This window comes from Zea mays, chromosome 8 (assembly GCF_902167145.1).
Source record: "Zea mays cultivar B73 chromosome 8, Zm-B73-REFERENCE-NAM-5.0, whole genome shotgun sequence".
Taxonomy (NCBI): Eukaryota; Viridiplantae; Streptophyta; class Magnoliopsida; order Poales; family Poaceae; genus Zea; species Zea mays.
In genome coordinates, this window is record NC_050103.1 from 171,868,691 (window position 1) to 171,881,095 (window position 12,405).

General features: G+C 44.7%; 2 protein-coding genes and 1 pseudogene across 3 annotated transcripts; 1 reads left to right on the plus strand and 2 right to left on the minus strand.

Moving 5' to 3' along the window:
• The first annotated feature begins 2,637 nt into the window (after positions 1–2,637).
• Positions 2,638–10,594, plus strand: LOC100501026 (uncharacterized; annotated as a pseudogene). Its single transcript, NR_157121.1, has 5 exons — positions 2,638–2,857; positions 3,879–3,947; positions 5,905–5,969; positions 6,675–6,798; positions 9,121–10,594. The product of NR_157121.1 is annotated as an uncharacterized protein (transcript).
• LOC111589981 (uncharacterized) lies at positions 2,658–3,711 on the minus strand. The gene has a single exon (XM_023300919.2). The coding sequence runs from the start codon at positions 3,368–3,370 to the stop codon at positions 2,831–2,833; it is 540 nt and encodes a 179-aa protein (XP_023156687.1). The 5' UTR covers positions 3,371–3,711; the 3' UTR covers positions 2,658–2,830.
• Positions 6,707–10,588, minus strand: LOC103636430 (PHD finger protein). The gene is made up of 5 exons (XM_008658780.4): positions 9,620–10,588; positions 9,108–9,237; positions 8,508–8,723; positions 7,789–8,397; positions 6,707–7,705 (listed from the first exon to the last, which is right to left on the minus strand). Exons 1-5 carry the CDS (start codon positions 9,951–9,953, stop codon positions 6,853–6,855), a joined length of 2,142 nt encoding a protein of 713 aa, XP_008657002.1. The 5' UTR covers positions 9,954–10,588; the 3' UTR covers positions 6,707–6,852.
• Positions 10,595–12,405: the final 1,811 nt, after the last annotated feature.

Consider the following 12,405-nt stretch of genomic DNA (forward strand, 5'->3'; position numbering starts at 1 on the left):
TCCGGATTCGTACATAATCTGTCATACAAATTTATATTCTTATTTAGGTACTAATTTTAAGCTTTTCTTTAATTATTAATAAATAAAATATAGAATCTACCATATAAATTTATTTTTTTAACGTTAAGATTATAGAAATTAATAAAAGATAAATATTAAATTTATCACATTTTTTAAATGATAGATATAATGCTTGGATACATATTTAGATACGGATATTTTTTCAACTTTTTAAATTGAGAGTAAATAATAAATAAAGCAAATTTTACAAAATTTTATTTCTGTTTATAATAAGGTGCTCGATAACAAAATGAAAGATTAACAACAAATTATATATATTTTTATTTTATTAGATATGTTCTAACAAAGCCGAACTCCATTTTTTTACCCCGCTCATCCGGGGAGGATTCGTGCCGTCGTGCGCACCGTTGGACTAGGGCCTGTTTGGTTCAGCTTTTTTCTGATCAGCTTTTCTGAAAATCTGGCTGTGGGGAGAATCTAGGTATCATTACGATTACGTATGAAGGAAGATAAAGTTGTTCATAGGCCTCAGGATCTAGAAAGTGATGGATTGCTACTATTACAACGACTCAATCGATTATGTGTTTACGTTGATTTTTGATGGTTTTTGCCTCCAACGAATTTTTTAGAAGCTGGATGAAAAGCTAAGTGTTTGGCAGCCGAACAAACAGAGCCTAGATTGGGTTGGGCCTGGTGGCCGGCTACCAAATACGGCCTTCGTTTCGCTACGCGGGTCTGGCTCCTGGACGGCTGGTGCCTGGTGGTGTCCACTGTCCACTCCACGCTGCTCGGGTGCGCGGTGCGCCGGCAGGCCGGCCGCGGCCAGCGCACGCGAGACGGCGCGGCGTACGTGCGCCTTTGAAGCTGGGAGACGGCTGGGAGGTGGCGCCTTTGCAGCTGGGAGACACGCGAGACGGCGCGGTGCTCTGGTCGCTCGCGTCGCGGGGCGCGGCGCCACGCCCCTCGTCGTTATCCTGCGCGCGCGCTGGTTCCACTTGGGTGTTGGCTGGCGCCTTGGCGTTTGGCTTCGCGGTGACAAACAGAGATGGACAGCAGGGCAGGTCTGTCTGCGGTCCGCGAAAATCTTGCCAGAGCACGGCGGTGCGGTTTCTGCCCCCGTTTCCTCGCTCGATGTCGCTGGCCCGTGGGAAAAAAAACCGTCGCCACGTAGAATGTGGGGGCACCAGAACGCCCCCAAACTCGCGATATTTCTGGACGAGTATGTTTCCCTAACGTGACAAAGATATGGCACTGTCGTACCATACGTGGCAAGGAAAGCTTGCCAGTCCATTATTTCGCCGTCGTTACTTACGTACTTGCTGCTGATCCCCCATCTCGTTCATGAAAGTTCACTGCCTACTTGCCTACGCGCACTATCTTTGCGTGGGGGGCGCGCGAGACGCTTTTTTTTTGGAGCCGCAGGGCGCACAGCAATACAGCATGACGAGGGTCGAGGGGACCAGAACCACCAGGCCCGGCTCGGGATGTTTGTTAGTAATCTCGTTCGTGACGCCGACGCGTGTAGGGCGGCTCGGCTCAGTGTCTGAATGAGCTCGACTCGGCCATTCCACGAGCTGTCGAAAGAGGCTTGACTCGCGAGCCATATTCTATTACTTATCGTTGTATTATCTAGTGAATTAACATTATATAAATTTGAAATATAGAATCATCATTTTACATTATAAGTAAATTAAATTATAACTTATAATATATTCATCATCAAAGACTAAAAAATAGCTATTATCCATAAAATTATATAATATTTATTATTATTACATAAATGGATCATTTTTTGCAGCGAGCCGAGCCGAGCTCGCAAGCTTCGAGCTAATTTTCCAGCACTAGACGCGCGCGCTCGTTCGCGCCCTGAGACTGCGGAAGGCCTAACCTTGTTAGGCAATCAGCACTTGACACGGCAGCGTCTCCTTAGCCCGTACGCCAGACGCCACCCATGCCGTGCACAAAACATGGGGCCAAAAAACAAAAAAAAAAAGCATCTGCGCGCATACGTGACTGACGAGCTCACCTTCTACGCGCACAAAAGTTGCATGCGTCAATGTACCAACAGAGAAGAGGACTTTGACATGTCAAAAGAGTCATGTGCGCGCGCGACGTTCGCACGCACGCAGGAATGTTAGGCCAACCGTAGTAGAAGTACATAAATAAGCCTAGCCTACCGGGGTAGCTATACGCACGTCTCTCATGTCCTCCTCCTGGTTTTCCAAAACGAGCCAAACTCCCTTTTGCGTGCAAGCGTAGACGCTTGGAGGACGCCGCGCACGTTGAGCGCGGGGGTGGTAGTACAGACTACAGAGCCGCCGTGTCAGCAGGCACGTTGACGAGTCGCCAGGCTTTCCTCCAATCCTCCGCAAGCGGAGCGGGCCGGGGGACGGCGTGTTGACCGGACCCGGGCCACCCCGTGGATGCGCAACTTGGTGCTGTGGTGCAGCACAAACTAATAACAGAAAGTCCAAGGTGGAGGTGGGTCCCACGTGCAGCGACGCAGCCGCCGCGCGGGGCGAGAACCCTAGACACGGGACAACGAGGTCGAGCCGAGCGCATCGTTTATTACTGCAACAACAACAACTGGTTCCCCCCCTCCCTCCCTCCGTTATTGCTGATTCTTCCCGCACCGGCCTCAGCCTGCCCTCTCTCTCTCTCTCTCTCTCTCTCCCCCTTCCTTCCTCGAGCAGCTCCACGCGCGACGCCATCCCAATGCTCTCCACGCCTCATTGGACCCCAGGAAGCAATCGCGCTGATCGGGGCCGCCGCCTAGCGGTGCCGTGCGGGTTAGGGCGCGAGGCTGGCGCTAGCTCGAGCTCGCGGCTGCCGCAAGGTCGGTGGCTGGGTCCAGGCGCCTCCCGTCCGGTGGCCGCAGCCCTAATCGCTGCCTAGGTTTAATTCCGCTCCGTTCCTGCCTCGTGTATGGTCGGCTTGGGGATTCTTGTTTTCTCAGGGTGGGACGCTTTGCCGGGGTCCAACTTAGGTTTGCTTCGTTCGGTGATAAGACCTGCCTGTGGTTGGATTGGAGCGTGTGCGTATCCTCGCTCGCTTCCCAATTCTCGGCGCCTGTGGCCGCGAATTGAGCTAAATCCGGATCGAATTTGCTGGCGATTGAGCTGCTGTGGTTGCGGCCTTGCTGAAATCCGGGGAGTCCTCTGCTTAGGTTTAGGGCGATTGGGTTTGGCGCCGCGAATTGGGAATCCGTCGGGTCCGCGCTTCGTGGCCCCGTCCCGATCGCGTTCAGGTGACTTCGGGTGCTTTGATCTGTGCTGCATCTGGAGCATTTTGTTTCGGAACTAGTTTTCGCGTAGCCTGCTGGTGGTTTCCTTTTATTTCTTGCCTCCATGCGTGGGCTTCGATTTGGATTCGATACGTGATTGTCTCAGTTCCTGGTTTCTAGCTTGTATTGATTACTCTGGCGCCAGCCATAGTGCTCCCGGCTCCAATTGGCAGCGTGGCTAAATATGCATATTGCTTTACTAGGTTGCCTTTATGTGGTTTGCTTGTTTCTGTTATCTAGGGCGATAGATCTTTTCTTCACTGTCGAATTTTGAGCTTGGTCTGATCTCCTAACTTAGGTTACCTATAAATCTGGTAATAAATTTTGGGTATTCGTGCATAGATCGGTTGAAATGAAGGCTATTGGTGATTCTTGCTAGCATCATACATCAAAGATTTTGTCTTGGTGCCTGTATTTTGAATAGTAGATCTCAGTCTTTAGCATTTCATTTTGAATCACCTGTGCTGATATTTCTTATGGATAGCTACATTTGATTTATTGGGTAGTTTGAGTTTCTAGTTTGATTTGTTCAGACTGCCTCAGAACCTAATGTTTTGCCGTTTTCTTGTGACAGGTGCTGGAAAGGTGAGGAGTATGTCCTCGATACGATTTGGATTTGTTAGAAGCCAGCTCCTCTGTTCTGGTAATTATATTCTGAAGGACTTCTTATTTTCCAGTTTCTGCTTGTCAAATCCTTGGGTTATTTCTTACTGCATTTTATCTAGAAGTATGATACACTGGTTCTATGAATTTCAAAATTCATAGAGTAGCGGTATTGCTACAATGGCACTAAATATTAGGAGGCGTGTTATATTGTTATGGTAAAAATCCCCAAAAATGTTCTAAGATATGGTTTTATCTAGTTATATGTCTTGAGTGGGGTTTGTACTCAGAATTTCTAGCATTACAGGACAGTTGTATGATGAACTTCAACTGTATCCTAAAATGTCAGGTCACAGTTCAAGCAGAGTTACAAGGGATATATAGCTGCAACTAAAAGCAGAGCAACAAAGAGTAGACCGTCAAATCAACTTGTCTTTGAAAGCCCCAGTGTAAAAAGGCTGTAGGTTATTCAAATATCACACTTTGCAACAAAAAAAAACTTTATTGAAGTTCTTGATGTCTAATATTACGTCACTATTCTCATAGCATGTGTATTACCAGCCAGCCTTCAGAATTCAGATTCTCATTCTGTCATTGAAGCTTGCATCATGTATGACTAATTAGGTAACATATCATGTGCAACCATATAAATGGATGCAACTACTCAATCAAGAGTCCAAGACACAAGAATAGAGGTGGGAGGACCTTTTGGTTTCATCTGATATGTTCCTGAATAAGGGTTTGTTTGGTTCCAGGGACTAAAGATTAGTCCCTACATTTTAATCTTTAAATTGACAAACAGTGGGACTAAGTGACTAAACTGTTTTAGTCCCTAGTTCATCATGGGTGACTAAAATGGACTAAACCATATTGATTACACCGGTTGTCTCTCATTTATTTCCGTCGCCGCAGGAGAATAGTAGTGGTAGAAGAATGATAAATGATATTTTGATCTTCTTACAAGTCATTTAATAAGTTATGTACACTTTTAGTCTCTGAAACCAAACAGAGTAGGGACTAAACTTTAGTCCCTAGACTAAATGAACCGTACATGCCCTAATTAACCCACTGTGATCAGTAGAGCATACTTTGCTACCGAATTGGACCATTTTATTAAATTTCTTGTTGTAACAGCAAAATAATATAAGAGGTACTGTAATTCACTTGACCTTTGCAATGTCCCGTGCAGTGTACTGCTAACTACTATCCAAAATTAGTGGGTACTATAGTTTATGAATATATTGATATTTAAAGCACCTATCTTCACTGCCAATTTTAGAACAGATGGTCTATATACCTTTTATGAGAGGAACCTTAAATGTGTATATGTGATAGTCAACTGATACTCCAACTTTGTGGCTTGATTTGGGTTTGGAAATGTTTGGGCTACATTACAACATAATGTGCACCAGATAAGTTGAACTAGCTCTATTGCCTCTAGATCATAAATCATGCTTCATGTATTCTTAAACTCGACCTACGGGGTAAGACCGCCTCTAGGCATTTCATTTAAGAAGAATACCTTCTCACGTAGGTCGAGAAAACTTCTGAACCTCTGTCCTACTCATACACAGCAGCACCGTAGCCCATATGAGAATGACCACAACCTGGACCGAGCTTTAGACCTGTGTTTTGGTGTGGAACAGACGAAGAGATTTTTGTTAACTTGATATTCGCTCCAACGGGGAGTCAAACTCAGGACGTTAGGAGTGCTAGTCATACCAGCTGACTAACTCAGCTAGAAGCCCTATCACGCTTCAGATATTCTTGTACACATGGTTTTAATCTACATATGTATTTGGTAAGATCTATTTGTTCATGGAGCCTTATTAACAAATCACAGGGTGAAATAGTTTTTATAACATGTATAACTTAGTATGGTGATTTTACTGACATATTGACACTAGTTATTCACTCATCAACTCCGCTTTTCAGTTTTGTCTCACTTGTATTTCCATGTGCTTCTTACAATCGAAGTTTTTTATTGATATTTGCAGGCACCATTTGCTAGGATTTTGTTATGGTGTTTATTAGGCAGCCATGAAAAGTCTGATATGCTTCGGTAATTAAGTCTAACCTTGTATACTAATTAAGTCTTAACCTTGCATACATGAAATGGAAGTTTGAACATTGTTAATTACTTGTTTTGATACACTTTGTAAGTTCTGTGTTTTACATTAGTCCAGTTGGGTTAAGTTTTTACTTCGAAAGGACAGGCCCAAACTGATGTAAAACAGTTTGAATCTATACCGTCTTTACATTAGTCTAACCTTTGGAAGTTTGTATTGATAATAAACACCGTATGGATTTTTTCTGCAAGATAACCATTATCTTGATAGCGTATTGTTATTTACTTATTTTTCCAGTTTGAATCTGTGAAGCTTGTGGTTATTGACACTAAAGTGGGGTGTCATTCTTGGTCAATATAGGGTTGTCCATCAAATCCATTTTATTTAAAACGGGAGTGCATATGACCGTACAAAATATTGTTTTTACACTGTAGACAACTCTGCATATATAGAGTACAAAATATTATTTTTACACCGTAGACAACATTGCATATAGAGTAGAGTTTAGAATAGAAGGTCGGATAAGAGATCAAATAGGTGAAATGTTGGAGATAGCCTAACTGCGATGAAATGGCCTATCCAAAGAATGGCAAATCGTATTAGGAAGTCTTGATGTATGGTTGATTGCTATGTTTTATGTATTGCAGCAATTTTAGCTTCATGTTTTGATCTGACAATTATGTAATTGTGCGATGCAGAACAGAAGATGGACATCAGACACAATGGGAAATGGGTGCAACTGCAAGGAGAACAGATTAACATCACATCAGTGGTCAGCAACAAGATCCATTAACACCACGCAAGGTCCACAAAAGCCTTTAGGTGCAGCTTACTACTCTCCATCTCACTATTTACGTTTCACTACATTATGTACAGTCATCCAACTGTTGCCATGCGCCCATACTTGCCTGCTCCACCAACTGATGCTCCAATCTCATCCTTGCACCTCCCAGACGCAGTAACCTCCATTGTTCCACCACCGTTGCTACCCCCACCCCCACGTCCGTCTCCCTTGCGTGGACTAGCACACTTTCTGCAGATGAAATTTTCAGGGACTTCCTCAAAATCACTTATCCCAGAGCACCTGGTATGCTGCCAGACTCCACATATGTCACAAGCTAGCATCCGTTCCCCATCATCATCCTTGGCCCCACATGAGCAGTCCACCGTCCAGTTCTCCAAACCCCTCTCCATCCTGAACTGTACAATTCTCCTGTAATCCCCAGTGCAACGTCCCCTTACTCGAAGCAACTGGCCTGATCCAAGCACATGCTTCACGGGGGTTGTATCACTGAAGTTTGGAAAGTCAGGGAGCTGTTCAGTCTGGAAGCTTTGGAACATCAGGTACGTTTCTTGGAAAGCCTTTGAAGCCTGTACTTTCAGATCACCTAGGGTAGCACTTGCTGGTAGAAGTACAAGTTCTTCTGGAGGTGTCGTGTAATCTTTTGGGTGATCAAGCAGTTCAATGGAGCACCTCACACAGAGCAGGAATGGATTTGAAGGAGTCCGCAGAGCATGCTCATCATAATGTTTGATGAACTGCTTGCAATCAATTATCTTTGCTGCTGCGCTGTGTGCTGATGCACCAACCACCTCTGGTTGTGAAGACAACATGGACTCCGGGTTCAGCAAAGCATCGTAGAGGAACCTTAGATCATGCAACAGTTGGTCAACAGAAGGTCCAAATGTAGCTGCATTTGCTGGAGACCGAACGGAGGAAGATTCCAGCCTGATTGTCATGAAACAATTTAGCCAGGAAAGTTTCCGGATCAAGTTCATCAATTTTATGAAGGGAAAGCAATCAGTGCTCACCTGTACTCGATTGCACTAGTACCGGCATTGCAACGGACAGCAACACAAAGGCCATTATCCAGTTGTTTCCCACCCAGTCCTCGGAGAGAATAATCAAGCAGCTCTTGCGAATCAACAGCCTTCGACGCAGCACCCCTCAGTGCCCGCCAAGATACCCACTGTCCAGTTTGGACGACCTGGAGAACCTTGAGCATTGCACCTTCTGCTCTATGTAGATCTTCTTTAGTCCATGCACACAGCTCATTAGATGTAAGCTCCTTGTGCTTGTCTGCTGAGGGTTTTGACATCTTTTGACCTTGATGGAGGAGGTGCATAATGAAGCGGAAAAGATCCCGGAGGGTTACTAGTTGGCGATTAGAGAGCGCCCAATAAAGAGCGATTGTGTTCTGCAATGGAGTCCTAATTTGGCTGCGGTGCGAGAAGTACAGCGCCAGGTTTATGCTGGAAAGCATGTCTACTGCATTTCGGTAGGTGTCTGAGGTGAGAGCAAAGCTGCCGGCACCAAACTTGTATCCCCATTGGCCGTACCAAGGGTGCCCACTTATGACTGCATGAAGAAGTCTGTAGTCCATTCCATGTTTCTTGGATATATCCATGACAGTTACCTTCCTGCAGTAATGGAAATGATAGTTATTAGGTTGGAGAAAGGCATCATGGAAAGAGACCAATCCCAATCAAACAACTGTTATGTTCTTTGGGCCAGCGGAAATTCCATTTACCTCACATGTAACACCTTGCACAGGCGATCCCACAGGCTCATTATGTCACGGCCAGTGAGGAATCTTGAGCCACCTTCACGCCCATTTACCCTGAGAAGATGCCCATAACCATTTGCATGCACCACAGCGTGCAGCAAGTGGGTGGGGTCATCCAGATGCAGGTATGCACACTCTTCAATCTCCTCCCCATCCATATCGAAATTGCACAGAGCACACCTGGAGACGGCAGTGCATTCAGAGTAAGAGTATGTTGCATATTCGGAGCATCACAAGGTTACTTGGCGAATCCTTCATTCCGAGAAATTTTCTATGTGCTGCCTATGAATATAGTAATAGAAACACTTCTGAATTCTCATCTTATATTACAAATGCAAGCAAGCACGCCCCATCCAAACACAGACCTATATGAAGCACTCATCTTACATTCAGATTGGGTGATCCAGATCATTACAGGCATCAATGGCACAGCACGTTGGCATAAAGTTGGTCATGTATTAACATTCGGCATTATAGACATCGAACGCACAAGCATGTTCCATTTCCCCCATTCGCTGTTGTGTGAGAAGGTATATAATTTTCTTTCTGAAATGTGCCTCTCACCTTGATTCTCCAGCGGCCATGGGTGTTCCGCAGCGGAGGCAGCAGGTGCGCCGGCGGCCAGAAAGGTGGCTACTGTCGTTCTCGATGATGAAATGGTACCGCTTCACGCAGACCGGGTGTCCACTCCAGCCTACAACCAAACAAACAAATCAGACGCATGATTCCATTGCAGATGCCGTGTTGTTGTATGTAACAGTGTGCAAGTATATGACAATTCAATCAATCATTCTAACGGGCGGTTGCACACTGAAAGCAACAGCCTAACGATTGGGATTGGCTGATACGACGAAAACTAGCAGATATTTCAGTGGGAAAAAAACTGCCCGCAAAAATCAATAAAATTTCTAAGAAATAAGACAGTCGTTGGATTTCAAAAACTTAAATCGACGACAAGAAAACAGTAACAGAGGAGCAGATCGTAAGAAGAAAAAAACGAACGGGTTCGTCCATTGAATCCAAAACAAAAAAAAATCGGAGGAAAAAAGGACGAAAAAGTGAGGAAAGCAACTCACCCACGACTCTGCACTGGTCACAATACACAGATCGGGATCGGAGCACATCCTCCTCAACGACGTTGAGCTCTACCCCGCCGCCGCTCTCTTCCTCCCCGGCCTCCCCGACCCTTAGGGACACCCTCCAGATCAGCAGGTGCGGCGGGGCGGCCGCGGCCGCCGGAGAGAAGATGGACGGCAACGGGAGCAGCCTCGCATGCTTTGCGAGGAACCCTCTCACCGCCTCCCTGAACGTCCCGGCCGCCCCGCAGTCTCCGGCCGCCGGGAACCTCGCGAAGTCCCTGGCCTCGACCCGCGCCCTCGCCCTCTTCAGCGGCCGGCCGTTGACCACCATCTCCCCCTCCGCCGCCGTCGTCAGATCCCCTCAGATCTGCAACGCACCGTCGTCTTCCTCGTCGTCGATTAACCGGATCGGAACTCAGGTTAGGGTTTGCGGCGGCGGCGGTAGCTGCGAGATAACGAGGAGGATGGTGATGGGGTCGATTCCTTCGAGGTGAAGCACGATCAGGTGCGCCTGGTCTTTGTGCACCAGAGGGGACGGAGCAAATGTCGGGCCCACGTAATCGTGCGTGGCGTACAGTGGAGTGGGTCTATGCATGCTATGGTGGAATGGGCTCGTCAGGTCGTGGCAGAGCGCTAACCAGGGTTAATCGTGGGTGGGGTGGGTGGTTGGGTTCGAGAGCTTTCCGAAAAGGAGGCGCGAGAAATGGGAGGGAATAAAGGATCGGGGCAGTGTCGTCATTTTGTATCCATGGCTCGATGAGAGGTCCAGTACGGCACATCAAAGTGATCCTGTGTAGGGACAAATTACACAACTGCCCTCATAGTCCGTGGACCCTAGAATGCTTTTATTTCGATTCGTTGTGTACAGACCACAGAATCCCTCCACTCGAAACGTGTCCACTGTAATCTTTATAGGCGACTTTCTCAAGTCACAGAGACAAGTGATACGGTATTTTTTAAGTATACCCTTCTGCAAACATGTTGTCGTATTGGGTAGTTGCCACAAATTTGATTTTTTTCTATAAATCTGCAATATAAATTTCTATCATTTATTCAGTCTTGTCACACAGGGGCGGAAAAAAAATCCAAACGCAATGCTGCGGCTCCTCTGCAGCAGCCCTTTTCTATATGTACTGTTCAATCACCAAGGCTTATTTTTCTTTTAAATCGTGGTGTCTGGTAGATGATGTGACTAGCTAAATTTTACTATCAAGATACCCGGTCACCTTGGTTTTTTATTTAGTAATTAAACTAACAAGTAACGTCTTTTTATAACGTTCGATTTTAAGGTCAATGTTGAAGGGGGAAAAACTAAACTCGTTTAACTAAGTTCATATTGCTAACTGCTAAACAAACTTCTAGATGATCCAAACAACCAAGCTTATAATTAGCTTACTTTTGAAGCATCTAACCGCACCGCTTACAAAAAGCTATTGGCTGGCGCACACTAGCTATTACAACTTAAACATTTAGTTGATTCAGATAGATAGATAGATAGGGCCTTACTTTGAGACAACGTTGACGAGATGACATATGAAATTTGATTGAAACTTCTTTTAGGAGATACTAAATAGATTAGTCGAATTTCTCACTACATCGCTCCCCATGTGGCTAGTACTTGGAGAATGAAGGAATATGATGTCTAGTCAAACTATAAAATGCATATTAACCGTAAACTAAGGTAAAACATTTGGTTAGATTTCTTGTTATGGAACTAGAATATGCTTACTCTGATTTTCTAGATTTATTTCAGGATTTGATAACATAATTATTTTAGTAATACATATTAGAAAAAAGAAAGCTACTTGAAGCCATAATTTCATAGGTGGCGTGTGTCGCGTGACGGTAACCAAAAGGTGGTGAACAATATAACACTTAGTGAAAAGCTAATGTAACACTAAAGTTGTTCTTATCAATGAAATGCCACGTTAGATTTTATACTAACTTATATTTTATTAAATTCAATTATGTTTACAAAAATATTATCAATATTTATATTCAAAATAGTTTTACTATATAAATACATCATATAATTCATCTAATAATATATACTATGCAGTGTGTATGTTTTATTTTATATATTTAGTTGAACTTAAGATTTGTTGGCTCTTTGAAAAAAATGATAAAATAACTTCTTCATTATTTGATGGAGTGCTTTGCCCATCTTAAAACAATCTCACATCTTAGACAAAGTATTTAAAATTAGCTATATCTATAAAAATTATTATTTATAGTTGTATACTCTAGTATGTTTTAGCTGTTAATCTACTAATATTTATTGTGCGTGAAACTCATTTCTTATCGTCGTGGCAGGCTTGGAGTAGACTGGGTGACAGAACTGTAGAAGAAAGCAAAGTCGCGGAGGAGTTGATGGCTTGATGCGTTCAGCACGGGAGGGCAGATGTGGAACCGAAACCGACCTAAAAAATTATTGGTCTGCCGATGGACGAAAATACCCTTCAAAGTATGAAAACTACTCAGCCGAGCAGGTTGCAGCTTTCCCGCGGCATTGCCGGGCGCCCGGCCGAAACGCCCAAAACTTCAGGCCACCCGTATTCCTCGTCCTCGCGCCTAAATTTGGCGGGACACGTGGCTCAAGGATCTTGGTTGGACCAGCGACTGCTAATTCAAAAGGAATCGGATAAACGGGTAACTGACTATTCTATTTCTAGGAAGGATCAGATAGTACAATTGTAATTTTTTCAGACGTCCCAAATATAGTTCTTAGTCCGAATGGATGAGACTAGCGCTGAACCACGGTTTGGAGGAGGCTTTGAAAACAG

What these genes read in the sequence shown, in the direction of transcription:
- LOC111589981 (XM_023300919.2), bottom strand. Translation starts at nt 3,370, where the DNA reads ATGGAGGCAAGAAATAAAAGGAAACCACCAGCAGGCTACGCGAAAACT.
- LOC103636430 (XM_008658780.4), bottom strand. Translation starts at nt 9,953, where the DNA reads ATGGTGGTCAACGGCCGGCCGCTGAAGAGGGCGAGGGCGCGGGTCGAG. An exon ending in TGACCAGTGCAGAGTCGTGG is followed by an intron (nt 9,238 to 9,619) that starts GTGAGTTGCTTT and finishes GTTTGGTTGTAG; the next exon opens with GCTGGAGTGGACACCCGGTC. An exon ending in ACTAGTGCAATCGAGTACAG is followed by an intron (nt 7,706 to 7,788) that starts GTGAGCACTGAT and finishes CATGACAATCAG; the next exon opens with GCTGGAATCTTCCTCCGTTC.